Consider the following 19,351-nt stretch of genomic DNA (forward strand, 5'->3'; position numbering starts at 1 on the left):
CACAGTCACACATTCATTTTGCCATAGGCTGCTTTCATAGTACAATGGCAGAGAAGAGTAGTCGGTACAGAGACCATATGGCCTGCCAAGATGAAAATATTTACTATCTAGCTCTTTGCAAAGAGTTTGCCAATCTCTGTGATAGAGTTAGATTGGGTAACTCTCACAAAGTGGATAAGAGGATTAAAAAGACTACTGCGGAAATCAGGAAGCAAATAAATAAATCCACGGTGTACTGACAATAATATTAACATCACAATAAAAAAGGGCAACACGAAAATAGTAGGACTGATATTCTCCCACCCACAGTACAAGCTGCTTGTCACATAAAACAATTATCCTCTAACCAGGTCTATCAAGAAGTTGGCAGAGAGATTGGGTGAGTGAGAGAGAGAGACGGAAGGGAGAGAGGAAGAGGGGAGGAAAAATAAATAAATACATAAATAGTGGCATTGAGCTACAGATGACATGCTTAGCATGTCATTTTCCCCTTTAATGATCATTTATCTAGCCATTTTATGCTCAAGCACTATTCTTAGGGTTCCACATGCATTAACTGATTCAGTCCTCAAGAAAACCCCAAGAGGTAGGCACTATTTATAATTGTCCCCATTTTATAGATGAAGAAGCTGAGGTCGAATAATCTGGCTGAGCTTACACAGCTAGTAAGTGGTGGGGCCAGACTTGAATCCAAGCAGTTCGACTCCAGGGTCTGTGCTCTTAAACTCTACATTATACTGCTTTTGACCAAGAAAACAAAGTGGCTGGGCACGGTGACTCACGCCTGTAATCCCAGCACTTTGGGAGACTGAGGCACGTGAACCACAAGGTCAGGAGTTCAAGATCAGCCTGGCCAAGATGGTGAAAATCCGTCTCTACTAAAAATACAAAAAAAAAAAAAAAAAAGATAGCCAGGCATGATGGCAGGTGCCTGTAATCCCAGCTACTTGGGAGGCTGAGGCAGAGAATTGCTTGAACCCAGGATGTGGAGGTTGCAGTGAGCCGAGATCACACCGCTGCACTCCAGCCTGGGCAACAGAGCAAGACTCCATCTCAAAAAGAAAGAAAGAAAGAAAGAAAGAAAGAAAGAAAGAAAGAAAGAAAGAAAGAAAGAAAGAGAGAGAGAGAGAGAGAGAGAGAGAAAGGAAGGAAGGAAGGAAGAGAAAGAAAGAAAGAGAGAGAGAGAGAAAGGAAGGAAGAGAAAGAAAGAAAGAGAGAGAGAGAGAGGAAGGAAGGAAGGAAGGAAGGAAGGAAGGAAGGAAGGAAGGAAGAAAGGAAGGAAGGAAGGAAGAGAAAGAAAGAAAAAGAAAGGAAGAAAGAAAGAAAGAAAGAAAGAAAGAAAGAAAGAAAGAAAGAAAGAAAGAAAGAGAAAGAAAGAAAGAAAACAAAGACAGAAGTAGATCCCAAAATGTTTGGAGAGTGGTACCATGGGCAGCCCTTTTAGCATGACTTCATGTCCTAACTACCAACGCTTATCCTAAACTCTGGTGCAAGGTGAAGGAATTCACATAGCTCTCTTTTAAAGCAACTTTGAGGGTTTTTTTTTTTTTTCAAGACACATATCCAGGATAAATCCAGCAAACTTAGAAAGCAGTGAAATAGGCCCTTGGGGATGGCGTCCCATTGAGGTGTCTCCTGCTGTTTCAGTGAGTTGTGGAGCACTGGTTAGCAGGCGTCATGGCTCTGAGTACCTAGGACAGCACTCCTCTGCAAAGAGCCCACGCTCCTGGAGAGGTTGAGAGTCTCTGGCATGGTTCTCGGTGGAGAGTCAGCATCCTTTACCCACCCTCCTGTGGGGCAGATCGAGGTCCCACCTGCCCTTGGCTGAAAGGAAGCGCATTCCCAAACCTCCTAAAGGCACACTTGACCTTGATTTCCTCTGAACTTCCTCACCAGCTGCACTGGTGTTGTGTAAGGAGCACTGTATTGAGAGTCAGGGCAATGGGTTATGTCCTTGTGAAGGCTTCTGACTTTTCTAGTCCTCAGTTTCTTTATCTGTAACATGAGTGGCCTCAGCTAGATGGTCCTTGAAGAGCTCTTTACAAGTTAGAAATGCTCTGATCCTGTGTTTAATGAAATGGAGAAAGTATTCATGCCACATTCATTTGTGGGGAAAACATCCTTTGCAAAACATGACGTTTGACTCTTGTAATTTTTGTTTTAAAAAACACATGTAGCAGAATGAAGGTATTTGGTCTTCCCATCCCCATGCTGCTGCTGGGCAGTGGATCTTTTAACCATAGAATTCACTAGGATTCTTTGTCAGACAGGACTCTATTCTAAAGAATGGGAGCACTGCCGTCATCCTCCTGGAATGGAGTCAGGGATGCCCCCCAGGACACTGGACCCCAATGGGCAAAGGTTCTCAGCAACTTCAACCTGAAAGAGGTCCCTGAGGGGAGAAGAGACCCTGAAAGGAGGGGAGTGGGATAGGAAGGGAAGGGACATCATTCAAGGTAGGCCCTGTGTCAACTACAATTCAACCCTATGAGTACTGTAAGGAATCAAAGACATATAAGGTAAAGATCCTCTACACACAAGGAAGTCACCACTCAGCTGGCATCAAAAGCCATATTGATGAAAGACAATGAGAAGGAAGAGATGCATTGTTAATGGTGCGGGGAGCACAGTGGATTGGGGCAGGTGGCCTGGATCCTGTCTCTGGCCGATCACTGCTGGAGGGAAGCCACTCTGCATCCCTGGGCCTCAGTTTCCTCATATGGAAGTGAGGCATTAAACTCAATTTCAAAAGTACCTTCCACCTCTGAGATTCCAAAGTGGATGGTTTGTTGAAGGACGACTGAGTGTGGGCACCCGGAACTGTGTCATTTGATGAATGAGTCAGACTAGGGACGTCAGAAAAATAATGTCTTCACAATCAACACAAGGGGACAGGCAATTAAGAAACACTTTGCCGTTGGCTTGAGTGTCTGTTCCACTCAAAGGATACATTCCCGAAGAGGGATGGGGTGACTCATCAGGCGGCTGTAACCCGATGAAACAGAGCTATCCAATTTCCTTGCTCCGATTCCAGGCAACCAAATTATCTTAATATGGTTTTCCAAAGCAGATTCTCCAGGCAATAGGATGGGCAGACATGAGTTTACAGACTAAGGAGCAATTGAAAATTGACATTTTTCTAAAGGAGTAAAATTATATCACATATGAGAAACGACTGAAATTTTATATGAAGTAGCATTCAAATGCAAAGGGTATCATCATTAGTAGTATCACCATTGGTTATTATTCTCATGCTGATTTGGTCAGCCTTTGAGCCAGTTTTTCATTTTTTTTTTTTTGAGCTGGTAAATCCTGTGTGAATTGGTAAACATAGAAATTCTGGATCTGCAAAGCTGATCAAAGATGAAAATTACTGATATTTAGAAAGTGCTTTCAATACAGATATCTCAGTAGCTCTAGAGAGAGGAAATATTATTTTCCCCAGTCTGTAGTTCTGGAAGGCTCAGAGAGGTTTGGTGACTTATCCAGAATAACAGAGCTCGTCAGGGTTTGGGCTGGCAGTCGAACCCGGGGGGTCAAGTCCAAACCCAACTCACAGTGTTGCTGCTTCTTAAGCAGGTGAATATCCACCCATCCAGCACACCCCCTCAAACATATACTCACAAACATTTACTATGCTAGATCCGTGCCCAGAGGGACAGCTGCAGGAGGGATCAGAAGCTGAGGTAGAGAAAAAACCAAAATGCCAATATATTCTGAAGATCATAGAACCGTGTCTCTTTCCCTCTTCAAATGCTGCTAAAAGCGCATAGAGTCTTTCTGGACAGCCGTCCCATGGCTCAATCCCTTAGGCTTCCCTTAGTCCCCAGACTCAGGCTGAATCTGCTCATGGTGGGTGTAGAAAGCTCCCATTCTGCTTAGATGGAGTCTCTGGGGTGTCAGGCATACCCCTGCTGCCTGCATCGACCTCCTCTTCTGTCTGGTTGTTTCTGCTGAGGGTGGCTAGGGACCCTCAACAGAGATGGCCCGGCAGACAGCACTGTTGGACCTAACGCACCCTGGGTTCCCGGCATCTCAGTCACTGGAGTTGCCAGTCTCAAATTACTGGAGGGGAGGGAGGGCAGGCCTGGATCTCAGGATCTAGGTCCTGCGTGCAATGCAAGCCTGAGCTCTCCAGCTGCTGCCATAAGGCTGCAGCAGTGTGGGCTCCTTGTGCCCAGATCCTTCATATTCACAGGGAGAAGCGGAAGACCACGCTGCCTGACCAAGACTTTATTATAGAGGCTCAGGAAAAAGATGAACTGGTCCCATTCCTGCATCTCCTTTTGCTGGATTTACTTTGCTGCTTCCAGACTGAGAGGTGAGCGGCTGGTGACATGTAACCATCTTGTCTCATCTGGGGCTATTGCTTTGGTGGGAGGTGGGGCAGGGTGGGGAAGACAAAACAGACGATTCCACCGCATGGAAGGGCTCCATGCTTCCTACTGCCTCTGACCTTGGTAGGGCATGCCAGAAAAACAACTCATCCATCCACCCAAAGCTTATCCCTTGCCAGTGCTGGGCCATCTCCCATTTTAGACCTCAGTCTTGTGTTCTTTGTCTTGAAATACATACAACACTCTGAAGGTTGATCCAGATCCCTCTTGTTAGTAGCTGTGGAGACAGCAGATGGAAAATATGCTCAGAAGTTGTTTAACGACCTTTTTGAAGATTATTCCAATGCTCTTCGTCCAGTGGAAGATACAGATAAAGTCCTGAATGTCACACTGCAGATTACGCTCTCTCAGATTAAGGATATGGTGAGTAATACATGGTGCTGACTCTGTGGAATGATTCTTAGAGGATAAACAACCATGCTTTCTGAAGAGAATGTCTTAACTGGGAATTTGAGGGAATGATAACTCCGTATGCAAGCTGGTGGGAGAAGAGAACGCCGGGAAAAGGAAGCTTTCTACAAAACTAATTAATTTCACGAAACGTTACCTAATCCTGGTCATTAACCGTAACAATCTTAGAAAATCTAAGAAATGGTGGGGTTACATACTGTATGCTGCCATTTATATAAAATGTCCAAACTAGGTAAATCCGTAGATACAGAAAACAGCATAGAGGTTGCCAGGGTCTGCGGGGAGGAAGAGGAAAATGGCCAGTGAGTTCTTAATGATTATGGGGTTTCTTTGTGGGGGAAAGAAACGCTCTTGAATTAGGCAGTGGTGATGGTTGCACAACATTGTGAATATACTGGAAGCCAGTGCATTGTTCCCTTCTAAAATGATTAAAATGGTGAGTTTTAATGTGAATTTAATCTCAATCTTTTTTTGCGGGGGGGGAGGGGGGGACAGAGTCTCACTCTGTTGCCCAGGCTGGAGTGCAGTGGTGCAGTCTTGGCTTACTGCAGGCTCTGTCTCCCGGGTTCACGCCATTCTCCTGCCTCAGCCTCCTGAGTAGCTGGGACTACAGGTGCCCGCCACCACGCCCAGCTATTTTTTTTTTTGTATTTTAGTAGAGACGAGGTTTCACCGTGTTAGCCAGGATAGTCTCGATCTCCTGACCTCGTGATCCGCCCGCCTCGGCCTCCCAAAGTGCTGGGATTACAGGCATGAGCCACCATGCCCGGCCAATCTCAATTTTTTTTAAAAAAGGTAGTGTTTTAAGATGGCATAGCTTATTAGTGCTTATCCATATTTAATCACACAATGTTATGAAACTTGAAAGATTTTCCTTCTGCACATTGTTATTTCCTGACTTTTGCTTTCAAGTACGTCATTCATTGATCAATTTTCAGGAAATATGGGCAGTTGATCCATGCAAAGATATCAAGACTTAAATATTTGTCCACTTTACATTCTGAACACTAAATCTAGGAGGAAAAGAATGATCTTGGTAGTCAATCAAGGGGATAGAATAAATAAAGAATAAAGCTCTCACTTACTTACTGAAAATAGATGAGTGTTTGTGAAATTCCTATTGTGAAGAACAAGTGTCCTATCAATGGAAGACATTTCAAGTGTCTGCTAGGTAAAGTTACATCTGCATTCATTGTGCAGGATGAAAGAAACCAAATTCTGACCGCCTATTTGTGGATCCGCCAAATCTGGCACGATGCCTATCTCACGTGGGACCGAGATCAGTACGATGGCCTAGACTCCATCAGGATCCCCAGTGACCTCGTGTGGAGGCCAGACATCGTCTTATATAACAAGTAAGTGCAGCTCAGAACTAAGGCTTTTCAGGCACGAACGTGTTGATTTCATAGAATTTAAACATAATGAAAAAGGAATGTTTAAAACATGCATGAAATTAAATATTAATCCATGTTCCTAGGACTCCTGAAATAACGGTCATAGAATCTTAGATCAGGAAATAATATGTCATAAAAGCTTAGAGGAAGGAAACCATCAATCTACATGCCCCTTTTTCAGGTGGGAAAGTAGAGGCTGCGTTAGTTTGCGAGGACTAACTTTGCCGTAACAGAGTAGCACAAATTAGGTGACTTAACACAAACGTGTTGTCTCACAGTTCTGGAGTTGAGACACCTGAGATGCAGGTGTTGACAGCGTGGTTTCCACTGAGGGCTGTGAGGGAGGATCTGTTCCAGGCATCTCTTCTAGCTAATGGTGGTTTGCTGGCAGTCTTTGGTGTTCCTAGCATTGTAGAGCGTCACTCTGAGCTCTGCCTTCATCTTCATATGGCGTTCTCCTGTGTATTCCGTGTCCAAATTTCCCTTTTATATAAGGACACCAGTCATATTGGGTTAGATGCCCACCCTACTCCAGCGTGACTTCATCTTAACCTAACTGATTACATCTTCCATCATGCTATTCTCAAATCAAGTCACATTCTGAGTGTTGGGGGCTAAGACTTGAATATGTGAATTTTTCAGGGACACAATTCAACCCTTAACAGTGACATTCACCATCCAAGATCATGTATCAGTAATTAATTAAACTGGAATGGGCCATCTAGAAACTGACCTGTGGATTTGGGGTTTTGTGTGGAGTGGAGGATGAATCAGTTTACAGGATACAAAGTGACCTTTTCCTGGTCTCAGAGCAAGGGGCCTTGTACAATGGGTAGGTAAGATTTATGTTTCGCAAGCTGCAAGGTGCATATGAATCGCCCGGGGAGTTTGTTAAAATACGGATTGTGATTCCACGGGTATGGGGCAGGCCTGTAATTCTGCATTTCCACAAGCTCCGGAAGACGTAGGTACTGTGGGTCCATGGGCAGCATTTTGAGAAAAATACCAGATCTCTGGTCACAGTTCAAGCTCAGTGGCCCCACCTGTTGTCGAAGGAGCTTCTCTCTTTTTGTTCTGGACCCAAGTTTCTGTGGAGTGGGAAAGTTCCTCTGTGGCTCAGAAGTATGTGAATGAGGGGCAGCTCGGGGGGCTCCCCTGGGTGGAGGCTTCCAGTGGGCATGGATTTCCTTTAAGGAAGCAATACAGGTGGGTTGCAGCCTGGATTTTAGTCTCACTCCTTACTCAGAGAGCTCATCTAAGGGTCATGACCTCTGGAATCATAGCCCTGTTCTTTCTGTCCGTTCCCCACTCTGAGTGGTCTGTATCCCTTCCCAAGGAAGATAACAGGAAGATAACATTCAAGTACTGAGCTTTATTCCTCCAGTTTACACTCCCTGCCCGTGCTCACTCTCTCTGTCTGTCTGTCTCTCTCTCTCTGTCACACACACACACACACACACACAGAGCAAGAAAACAAGCCACATTGTCCATTACCACTCTCTAGTCCGCAGAGTGCAGGAGAGTAATATCTGATAATTTCATTGATACAGGCAGGGTGTGGGGGCTCACCCCTGTAATCCCAGAACTTTGGGAGGCCAAGGCAGGTGGATCACCTGAGGTCAGTAGTTCAAGACCAGTCTGGCTAACATGGTGAAATCCCGTCTCTACTAAAAATAAAAAAATCAGCTGGGTGTGGTGGCAGGTGCCTGTAATCCCAGCTACTTGGGAGGCTGAGGAAGGAAAATCACTTAAACCTGGGAGGCAGGGGTTGCAGTGAGCCAAGATTGCACCACTGCACTCCAACCTGGGTGACAAGAGTGAGACTCCATCTCAAAAAAAAAAAAAAAAGAAGAAAAGAAAGATAATTTCATTGACACAGATGATCTCTTATAGCATTCTGTAAGTTCCTTTTTTTTTTTTTTAAGATGAGCTCTCACTCCTATCACCCACACTGGAGTGCAGTGGTGTAATCATGGCTCACTATAGCCTCAACATCCCGGGATCAGGTTATTTTCCCACCTCACCCTCCTGAATAGCTGGGACTACAGGTGCATGCCACCATGCCCAGCTATTTTTTATTTTTTATTAGTAGAGACAGAGTCTCACCATGTTGCCCAGGCTGGTTCTGAACTCCTGGGCTCAAGCGATCCACCCAGCTTGGCCTCCCAAAGTGCTGGGTTTACAGGCACGAGCTGCTGTGCCGGCAAGCATTCTGTAAGTTCTAAAAATTCTCTCCAGAAATCAAACAGAATGGTGGTTCTCCTCTCCCTCCTGTTTTGATTGGCTGAGGCGATGACCATGTCTTACTGAAATGCTTCTTTGCAAGCTTACAAGGCACCCTAAGTTAAGCTGACTCCACTGCTCCCTTATTAGAGAAGCCAGTTATGTACTCACGAGCTCAAACAAGCCTATTGTGGCTTTGGTCGGTTCTGTCCTCATTCTCCCTTCCCCACTCCCCACTCCTTTACACAGAGCCTTTCACCACACTGGTTCATCATCTCTTTTTTGTTCCTCTGGTTGACTCTTTAGTCATCTCTATGCTCTTGTCATGGACAATTCTGTTTCTGCTCCTCTCTTCTCCTTTGCCTTCTCCTTCTCAGTAAAACTTCTCAGAGTTTTGCTGTGTAGAGGAACCTCTAAATGGAGCTATGGTTGGATGACATGTTCATGCCTTTAACAAATTGAAATGAAAACAGAAGAGTGTTACAGGATCTGGCAAAGAAGGGCCCTTAATCATGACTATTTCCCTGAGCTCAGTCCTTCTAGCTGAATCTCTGACTCTGTAGAGTCTACTGATGCCAGATACAATATCACTGCTTCTCAGAAGCAGGTAGAGAATGTCATAGGCAACACAACGGGCTTCCTGAGTTGTGGCAAGAAGGAGAAATAGGGGTGGGGGTAAGTGAATCAGTCCAGTGTAGTAAAGACACCCAGGAAGGAAGATGCTTTGCATCTAGAGTCACTGTTCGTGCCCAAATCCATGGGGCTAGACTGGTAGGGAGTGATCAGGAAGGAGATGGGCCTGGATGCCACTTCACAGAAGAACAGTTGAATTTGCTGATGCTTAGTTTGGAAGAGAGAAACCTTGAAGACTTGATGATGGTTACCTTAGGCAATCAGAGAGAAAGCAGGGTGGAAAAAAGAGAACAATGTTCCAGAAGACAAAACCCAAGACAATCGGTAGAAGCCAAAGGGAAGATAAGCTCCCCCCCCCCCCAAAAAAAAAAAAAATCCCTAATAACTTCGGCAACGAACTGTTCCAAGAAATAGTGAGTTTTTAGCAATGTAACAGTTCACGTAGATACTGGCTCTTTCAGTAAATGAATAGAGAAATTAATGAATTGGGGCTCAAAGTTCTGGTGGGAATGTTTAGTATTAGTATATGGTTAGTGTAGTGGCTAGTATAAGGCCACTGACATTTTTAGATTAGGTAAAATCAGATTACAGAAATTTTAAATTTGAATTCATTATGGCAGGGTTTTCATGGTCAAGTTTTTTTTGGTGGGGGCCGGTGGTTTGCTCTGTCACCTAGGCTACAGTGCAGTGGTGTGATCGTAGCTTACTGCAGCCTTGACCTCCTGGGATCAAGTTGAGACAGTATTCTCCTCAATAGGGTCTGGAGACAGGGAGCCTTCACTTCAGCTTCCAATTGGTCACAGACCAAGTCTTCGTTGCATGAGTTATAACTTCACTTCAGCCTCTGATTGGTTGTAGATCACATCTTCATCTGCATAGGGTGTAACTTCACTTCAGCCTCCAATTGGTTGTGGGCCAAGTTTTTATTTACATAGGGTGCAACCAATGGGAAACCTCTAGAGGGTACTTAAAACCCAGAAGATTTTGTAACCTGTAGTCTTGAGCTGCTTACTTGAGCCCACACCCACTCTGTGGAGTGTAGTTTCATTTCAATAAATCTGAGCATTTATTGTTTCTTTCATTGTTCTGTATTTTCATTGCTTTATTTGTGCATTTTGTCCAATTCTTTGTTCAAAATGTCAAGAACATGGATCACCTGTAGTTGAGACCTTCCATGGGTAACAAAGTGATCCTCTTACTTCAGTCTCCTGAGTAGCTGGGACTACAGGTATGCACTACAACACCCAGCTAATTTTTACAAAAATTTTTATAGAGATGAGGTCTCACTATATTGCCTGTTGTCCAGGCTGGTCTTAAATTCCTGTGCTCAAGCAATCCTCCTACCTTGGCCTTCTAAAGTGCTGGGATTACAGGCATGAGCCACCATGCCTGGCCCCAGTGGTTGGATTTTAATGAGCAGTTTTAATGGTTGGATTTTAGACCTGGTGAGGAACTGGGTGCCCTATTGTATTCAAAAGAATTTGTCTAGAATTTAGCTTTAAGGCCAGCTTATGTAGCTATCCTTAGCCATATAAGATGATTTAGAGAATGTCAAGACTTCCAAATGAGACTGGAAATAAAGGAGGGGGAGGAGAAACAGGTTTGGAAAAAAAAAGGATGAATTTGATATTCTGTTTGGGGAACCAAAGAAAAATCCCTAAGGAAGTGTCCAATAATGAGATTGCAGAGGCAAATCTGAAACCTGGAGAAATGGTCAGGGCTAATGGAGATGCCAAAAGCCCTTAAAGTCCTATAGAACTACTCCTGGAAGGAAAGAAAATGGCTGACGATAAAGTTGAAAAAACCTCTACATTTAAGGAATTTACAGAGGAAACGTAGAATTAGTGGTTAAAGAGGTAGAAGGAGAACTGAGAGAGTCATGTCATGAAAACCAAGGGAAGAGAGGATGTCTAGGAACAACGCATAATCCCAATGTTTGGGAAGAGTTAAAGAAGATGAAGACTTAGGAGAAGTCTTGAGATTTGCCTAGTTGTACTTGTCGGAAAGACATCAAAATGCAGGAGTCAAGAAATAAAAGCAAGAGGAAATGGGACAACAGCAGGTATCAGTTACTTTTGAAAGCAGTGTGTGGAAGGAGATGAGAGAGGTAGAAGGGCCAGGGAGAAAAGGAATTTGGCAGGAGAGACTTGCGAACAGAGTTGGAAAGTGGCTAGAGGGGCCAGAGAGAAGAAGAGGGACCAAGGGAGGCAAAATCCTGAAGGAGGCATGGAAGGAGAGGACTCACAGGACCGGAAGGGAAGTTAGCCAGCAAGAGAGAGGCGGGAACTTCTTTTTGATATGGAAAGGAAGGAAAAGTGAATATGTGAAAGACAGAGACATTGGAGATGGAATGAGGAAGGGATCCTGGGACTGAGTAAACAGACAAGTCTACGCTGAGGTTCCAGGCACTCTGGGGACTGAAAACACTGGGCGACTCTCCCTGCTCCCTCATTCACCAACCTACTCCTCTCCAGTTCCCAGGAATGGGCTTCTTACAGTCAAGGCTGGGAAAGTCGTTTTTGCTCAATTGCAAAACAACCAAAGTTAGCTCAGTCTTTGATCAGATACAGAAGAGAAGAAGGGGCTGCCTGTATTGGTCTGTTTTCATGTTGCTAATAAAGACATGCCCAAGACTGGATAATTTATAAAGGAAAGAGGTTTAATGGACTCTCAGTTCACATGGCTGGGGAGCCGTCACAATCATGGCTGAAGGTGAATGGGGAGCAAAGTCACATCTTACATGGTGGCAGGCAAGAGAGCTTGTGCAGGGGAACTCCCCTTTATAAACCATCAGATCTCATGAGACTTATTCGCTGTCACAAGATCAGCACAGGAAAAACCCGCCCCCATGATTCAATTACCTCCCACCATGTCCCTCCCGCAACATGTGGGAATTCTGGGAGCTACACTTCAAGATGAGATTTGGGTGGGGACACAGCCAAACCGTATCACTGCCTGAAGGCCACTGAGGGGCTGAGGAAAGGGAAGGTAAGAGGAACGCAATTTAAATATTCTGTGAGGGTTGTATTATTAAACATGCCTTCCCAACCTCCAGCTTACTTTTTGTCCCTGTAATTTTTTCATGTTTTAGTTGAGAACACGAAACACAGTTAGAAACAGAGGGAAGGGGAAGAAATTAATACATATTGGCCACTTACTATGTGTCTGCATGGAGTTGGGACTTTACGAAGTACGATAGATAAAATAATGCCCCCGCAAAGATGTCCACATCCTAATCCCCAAAACCTATGAAGATTTATCTTACATGGCAAAAGAGACTTTGCAGGTATCATTGAATTAAAGATTTGAGATGGGGGAGATTATCCTGGTGGGCCTAATGTAAACACGAGGGTCCTTTTAAGAGGGAGATGAGATGGTCAGAATAGGCAATGCCACAAAGGAAGCAGAGGTTAGTGATGCAAGGGGGGGACCTGAGTCAAGGGATGTAGGTGGCTTCTAGAAGGTAGAAAAGGAAAGGCAACAGATCTTCCCCTAGAGCCTCCAGAAGGAATGCAGCCCTGGTCACATTGGTTTTAGGATTTCTGACCTCTAGAATTGTTAAGATGCTAAATTTGTGTTGTTTTAAGACATTAGGGACTGCACACGGTGGCTCATGCCTGTAATCCCAGCACTTTGGGAGGCTGAGGTGGGTGGATCACTTGAGGTCAGGAGTTTGAGACCAGCCTGGCCAACATGGCGAGATCCAGTCTCTACTAAAAATACAAAAAAATTAGCCAGACATGGTGGTGGGAGCCTGTAATCCCAGCTACTCTGGAGGCTGAAGCAGGAGAATTGCTTGAATCCAGGAGACGGAGGTTTCAGTGGGCCAAGATGGCACCACTGCACTCCAGCCTGGGCGACAGAGTGAGATGCCATCTCAAGAAAAAAAGAAAAAGAACAAAAGACATTAGGTTTAGGTTTGTTGTAGTTTGCTACAGCAGCAATAGAAGTTAATGTACATAGTTTGTTTAATATAAAAACTAAAAAGAAGCCTTAAGGTGTTATAATGCCCACTTTTACAGGTGAGTGACAGAGATATAACCCACCTAAGGTTATGAAACCTGAATCAGGTTCTGAACTCAAATCTCCATGATATTTTTATGAGAAATAAATGAGCATTTTAAGACCCAATCTCTGACCTCAAGGAACAATCTAATAAGCTATGTATGTAAAAACTATAATGCAAGGTAAAAATGCAAGTCTCTTATAACACAGAAGTAAAGTGCTGTGGCCCTTCAAGGATGGAAAGATATCTGATTGGAGAGGCAGGGAAGGCTTCACAGAGATGGCCTCTGAGCAGAGTCTTGAAGGATGTGTTAGACTGCTACATGCAGAAAAGGGGGACCATTATGAGTTGAAGAAAGAGTTTAAGTAAGAGAAACTCACAGGGTTTGTTGGGATTTCAGTCTTAATTGGTGGAGTGGGAGTGAAAGAGACCAGCAGAAGGCACACAGCTAGAAAGTGAGGTGGGAATACATCATGGAATATCTAGAACACTAAACTGAGGAGGTGTAGAAGTATTGTGTGGGCTATAGGAAGCCACTGCAAGTTTTGAGCTGTGATATGATTAAAAAACCAGGGAGATAAACAATAAGATATTGGTCATGAAGTGATTAAATAATAATGTCTTGGCTGGGCGCGGTGGCTCCTACCCATAATCGAGCACTTTGGGAAGCCAATGCAGGAGGATTGTATGAGGCCAGGAGCTCAAGATCAGCCTGGGCAACATAGTGAGACATCGTCTCTACAAAAAATATATATATTTTAATATAATGTATTTAAACTACTCAAAGCCGGGCACTGTGGCTCACACCTGCGAAACCAGCACTTTGGGAGGCCACAGCAGGCAGATTATCTGAGGTCGGGGTTTGAGATCACCCTGGTAAAAATGGTGAAACACTGTTTCTACTAAAAATACAAAAATTAGTTGGACATGGTGGTGCACACCTATAATCCTAGCTACTCGGGAGGCTGGGGCAGGAGAATCACTTGAACCTGGGAGGTGGAGGTTGCAGTGAACCAAGATTGTACCACTGCACTAAAGCCTGGGAAACAGGGTGAGACCCCGTCTCAAAAAACAAACAAACAAACAACAACAACAAAAAACGGCCAGGTGCGGTGGCTCACGCCTGTAATCCCAGCACCCTGGGAGGCTGAGGCGGGTGGGTCACCTGAGGTCAGGAGTTCAAGACCAGCCTGGCCAACATGGCGAAACTCCGTCTCTACTAAAAGTACAAAAATTAGCCAGGTGTGGTGGCTGGCACCTGTAATCCCAGCTACTCAGGAGGCTAAGGCAGGAGAATTGCTTGAACCTGGGAGGCGGAGGTGGCAATTAGCTGAGATGGCACCACTGTACTCCAGCCTGGGTGACAAGAGTGAGACTCCGTCTCAAACAAACAAACAACAGCAACAACAACAACAACAACAACAAAAGCAAACAAAAAAACCCCACAACCTACTCCAAAGTAGCTGGAGTGATGTTTTTGGTCAGCAGGTTCCCTTGCCCTTTGGCTTGGGGTTGGGTTTGGCCAATGTGGAGCACCAGTGGGCAACTGCAGGGAGAAGAGAGAGTGAGGTTAGCGTGTATATTCCCTCACTCTCTTCCTGGGAGGTTATCTTTGCCTGGATGTGTTCCCTGAAGGAAAGTCATCACTCCTATCGTGGTGACCCTCTTCATGCAAATCTTTCCTTCCAGGTTCTGGTAACTGCACTTTCTCCTCACCTTTTCATGTCCAGGAATGGTTTCTCTGCATCGTATCCATACCTTTGTGAACAGTCCCTTTCTTAAACTCTCCTCAGTTTATCTAATTGGAGTAGGCCATCTATTTCCTACAGGGACCCTGCCCAGCGCAATTGTCCTAGCCCCACACAGATTCTCTCTGATCCCCAGATCTCTCCTCTTGCACCAAGGAAGTAGGATGGGTGAGCAGTATTCTCAGTTCAGGTCTAGTTCTCACTTCTCAGATAGCTAACTGTACACATTTCTCACTGTTACAGGAGGAAGCTTCAGGCATTTTCAAAAAATTTATTTTGTTATCTTCACAAACACTCACAATTAAAGATCCCCTTGGGATGGAGTTAACTCAGTCCATACCTCCTCCTCCTCCTCAGTAGATTAGAGTTAATATTGTGGCACCCAATTTCTAATGAGTGGAAAAAATAAAAACCTTAAAAACATGTCTGTTCTTTAAAAAATATATATAGACATGCATTATTTTATTTTATTTTATTTTATTTTTTGTTGTTATTGAGACAAAGTCTCATTCTGTCACCCAGGCTGGAGTGCAGTGGTGCAATCTTGACTCACTACAACCTCCGCCTCCCGGGTTCAAGCAATTCTCTTGCCTCAGCCTCCCGAGTAGCTGGGACTACAGGCGTGCGCCACCATGCCTGGCTAATTTTTGTACTTTTTTAGTAGAGACGGGGTTTTGCCATGCTGGCCAGGCAGGTCTCAAACTTCTGGCCTCAAGTGATTGGCCTCCCAAAGTGCTGGTATGAGCACCATGCCCAGCCAATATATGTTTTATTTTAATAGCTTTTGAGATACGAGTGTTTTTTACTTACATGGATGAATTGTATAGTGTGAAATCTGAGATTTTAGTGTGCTTGTCAACGAGTAGTGTACACTGTGCCAATATGTAGTCTTTTATCCCTTACCCCCTTCAAAAACATGCCTGTTCTGACCCAGCACATCCTTTTCCAGCAATTTAACCTGAGGAAAGGGTCAGTGGATAAATGTAAAGACTCAGCTACAAAGATGTCCACTGCAGCATTGCTTATAAATACAAAAACTGGAACGAACCATAATATCAAGCCTCAGTAGATTGGTTAAATAACTATGGTGTATCTAATATAGTGGAATATAATAGAATGCTATTTAGACATGAAAAGAATGTTGTAGAAGAGTATGAACAGATGACCATGTATTTTAAAATTTTGTTTCATCTTTTTTCTTTTATTTTTTGCAAGTTAACTTTAAATTGGGGATAATTTTAGATTTATAGAAAAGTTGCAAAGATAGTGCAGAATTCCCTTATACCCTTCACGCAGTTTCCCCTAATGTTACCTCTTACATAACCATAATATACTTATCAAAATAAATACAATGTTACTGACTAAACTACTTTATTCAGATTTTACCAGTTTTTCCGTGAATGTACTTCTTCTGTTCCAGGATCCAAACCAGAATACCACATTATATTTAGCCAAAATATACTTTGCAGGGAAAAAATTGTAAGGAAGACTGCAAAAATATGCATCCAAATGTTAACAGAAATGTACCAATTAAGACTCTTTGGTTGTAAGCATCAGAAACTGACTTTGGCAACCTTGTGAAATAGGAATTTGTTAGAAGGATGTGGCACATCTCATTTAAATAAAGGAAAAAGTAAACAACCAACTCTTGGAAAGGACAGAACCAAGGCTGCTCTAGCGTTCAAGACGAGAGGGACTGTCTATTTTTTTCTAAATAGGGAGCCATCACTAGGGTGATGTTTTTGGTCTCTGGATCACTCTGCTTAAGACTTAAACTCTGGAAAGGGTGAATCTGTTGGACCAAGTCTGGGCCACCCAGCCGTCCTTTGGCCAGGGACACTGGGGCACCTTGACCAACATTTCCTCTGCCTTGCAATGGCAATGGAGAAAGAGTAATTCCCTAGAGAAAAGTAGAAATTCTGTACCCCAAAATACAAGGCATAAATATTGATAAAGCAAAAGAAGATATATCTGGAATAAGTGACTATCTCTAAAGTTATGGGTGAACGGCTTTTTTTCTTCTGAGTTTTCCAAATGTTACAAATAAACATGTATAGCTTTTATAATAGCCATAAAAAGCTTATTTTAATATTCTTGTGCCTAAAGTTAACAAATCAAGTAAGCAGATTTTAGTATCGACAGGCCTACTTTTTGTCTGTGTGTTCAAATCATTACACCCGGACCAAGAAAGTGGCACTGGGAATGGACAGGAAGGGATAGAGAGCAGAGATGCTTTAAAGGAAGACTCCAAGAGAACTTGGCCCTGACTAGTTACAGGAGACGGAAGAGAAGGACAAATTGAGTTGATTCCAGACTCCCGAGCCACAGTCACAGGGAAAATGGTGTTCCATGGCCCAAACACTGAAGTGATGGGCACAGTGAGCTGTCTGGGGTAAGGAAAGTGGCAAGTTCTCCTAGCATGTGGCTTTCATTTTCCTCATCTGACCTCCAGGGCTGACGATGAATCTTCAGAGCCTGTGAACACCAATGTGGTCCTGCGGTATGATGGGCTGATCACCTGGGATGCACCGGCCATCACCAAAAGCTCCTGTGTGGTGGATGTCACTTACTTCCCTTTTGACAACCAGCAGTGCAACCTGACTTTTGGTTCCTGGACCTACAATGGCAATCAGGTAGACATATTCAATGCCCTGGACAGCGGAGATCTCTCTGACTTCATTGAAGATGTGGAATGGGAGGTCCATGGCATGCCTGCTGTGAAGAATGTGATCTCCTATGGCTGCTGCTCTGAGCCTTACCCGGATGTCACATTCACCCTCCTTCTGAAGAGGAGGTCCTCATTCTATATTGTCAACCTCCTCATCCCATGTGTCCTCATATCTTTTCTGGCTCCTCTGAGTTTTTATCTCCCAGCAGCCTCTGGAGAAAAGGTCTCCCTGGGAGTGACCATCCTGTTGGCCATGACTGTATTTCAACTAATGGTGGCAGAAATCATGCCGGCCTCAGAAAATGTCCCCCTGATAGGTGAGTTTAAGTGTCTTCCACTTCAAGCCCAGCTTTGTAGTGCCTGGGGTCATGCCTTTAAGGTTGTGTGTGTGCCTTTAAACTTGAAACAATGGAGCCAATTTCAGACTCAATACAGACTGTCTCGAATTTTTCTGGTGGTTGCAGTTAGCATCTTTCAATATAGATAAGGCTTTTGGAATCAAAACTGGTCTTATGGTCTCTGGGTTTACACAAAAGAGCAATGAAAAGCATTACACTTTAGAGCAGTGGTTCTCAAAGTGGTGGTCCCCAGATGTACAGCATCGGCATCACCTGGGAACTTATAGAAACGCAAAACCTCAGGGCCCACCCTAAGCCTACTGAATCAGACATTCTGGAGATAAGGTCCTGGCGTCCTGTTTTAACAAGCCTTCTGAATGATTCTGATGCATTCTCTGTTTAAGTCTGAAATCCACTGACTCAGAGGTTAAAACCTGATTTTGAAGTCAAAGAAACCTGCATTTGAATACTGACTTCACTGTTCACTCCTTGATCAAACTTAGGCAAGTTACTTTTTCTCTTAGTCTCTGCTTCATCATCTGCAAAATTTGTGTGATCACTTCCTTCTGTGTCACTGCTTAGTTCATGCCCTGGCATATGGTAAGTACTGAGTAAACAGTGACTATTGTTATCATTTCATGTGACAAGGGCTTTCTTCTTGGGAAGAGTGGCAAACATGGCAGAAAGATGTGCTTTTTAAGCCTGACGTCTACCCTTAACAGAAAAATTTCATCTTCATTGGGTATAATAGCAGTGGAAGAGCTTATTAAAATGCAAGTTCCTACACCTGGAGAGTTTGATTTAGCAACTTGGCCAAGATTTGGGAATCTGAGGTGATTCCAAAGCAGACTAAATTTTCAAAAATCTACAATAATGAAATGTCCCTCCAAGGACTGCAGCGCAGACTGAGGGTACCACCCCTGCCTCCCCTATCCTTGCCTAGCTTGTTCTGAGGGCTTTCCTATCCCCTTTAACGTCTACTTTCTGCCTCCAATACCCTTGAGATCCAACATCTCCATCTCAAGGACTTGCTGTTGTAACAGATGCTACCAGAATCAAGCTAGATCTAAGTTTGAGTTCCTTAAAGTAAGCAATAAGGAGAAATTTTAGAACACCAAGGAACTTAGAGTCCAATATCAAGAGACGTTGCCTTGCCGTTTTACTCTTTACTGAGTCCAATTACCCAATATTGAGATGATACTACAGTGACTTCTCCATTTGGAGATATCTTCCTTTTTATGTCTCTCCTTGCAAAATATACATACACACACACACACACACACAGCCCTCTTTTACAGAATTAAACACAAGGCTTTTGTCCTCTAATAAAAGGAGATGTATTGGCATTTTATTACCTCTCCTGAGGCAGAAATGATTGGCAGTGATGATCATAGCCTTGTTCGAGGAAAGATCATGGGACGGTCCCACTCTCTTCTTGGGCAGTGACATTATCTAGCAAGCTGGCACAATTTCTAAAGACAGATGTCTCACAGGAATTGCTTGTTATGTTTTATGAAAATATGAAATTTATAT

The 19,351-nt window shown here is 43.9% G+C and overlaps 1 protein-coding gene across 1 annotated transcript in view; it reads left to right on the forward strand.

Annotated features, from left to right (window-relative positions):
- Positions 1-4,113: 4,113 nt before the first annotated feature.
- The window catches only part of CHRNA9 (cholinergic receptor nicotinic alpha 9 subunit), a 21,033-nt gene continuing 5,795 nt past the window's right edge, over positions 4,114-19,351 (forward strand). Inside the window, exons 1-4 of the mRNA XM_017854302.1 lie at positions 4,114-4,321; positions 4,615-4,760; positions 6,009-6,163; positions 17,265-17,797. Of these exons, the coding sequence (XP_017709791.1) occupies positions 4,258-4,321; positions 4,615-4,760; positions 6,009-6,163; positions 17,265-17,797 (898 nt within the window). The 5' untranslated portion in view covers positions 4,114-4,257. The remainder of the gene's footprint in view (positions 4,322-4,614; positions 4,761-6,008; positions 6,164-17,264; positions 17,798-19,351) is intronic.

This window comes from Rhinopithecus bieti, unplaced genomic scaffold (genome assembly GCF_001698545.2).
Source record: "Rhinopithecus bieti isolate Rb0 unplaced genomic scaffold, ASM169854v2 scaffold_2339, whole genome shotgun sequence".
Taxonomy (NCBI): Eukaryota; Metazoa; Chordata; class Mammalia; order Primates; family Cercopithecidae; genus Rhinopithecus; species Rhinopithecus bieti.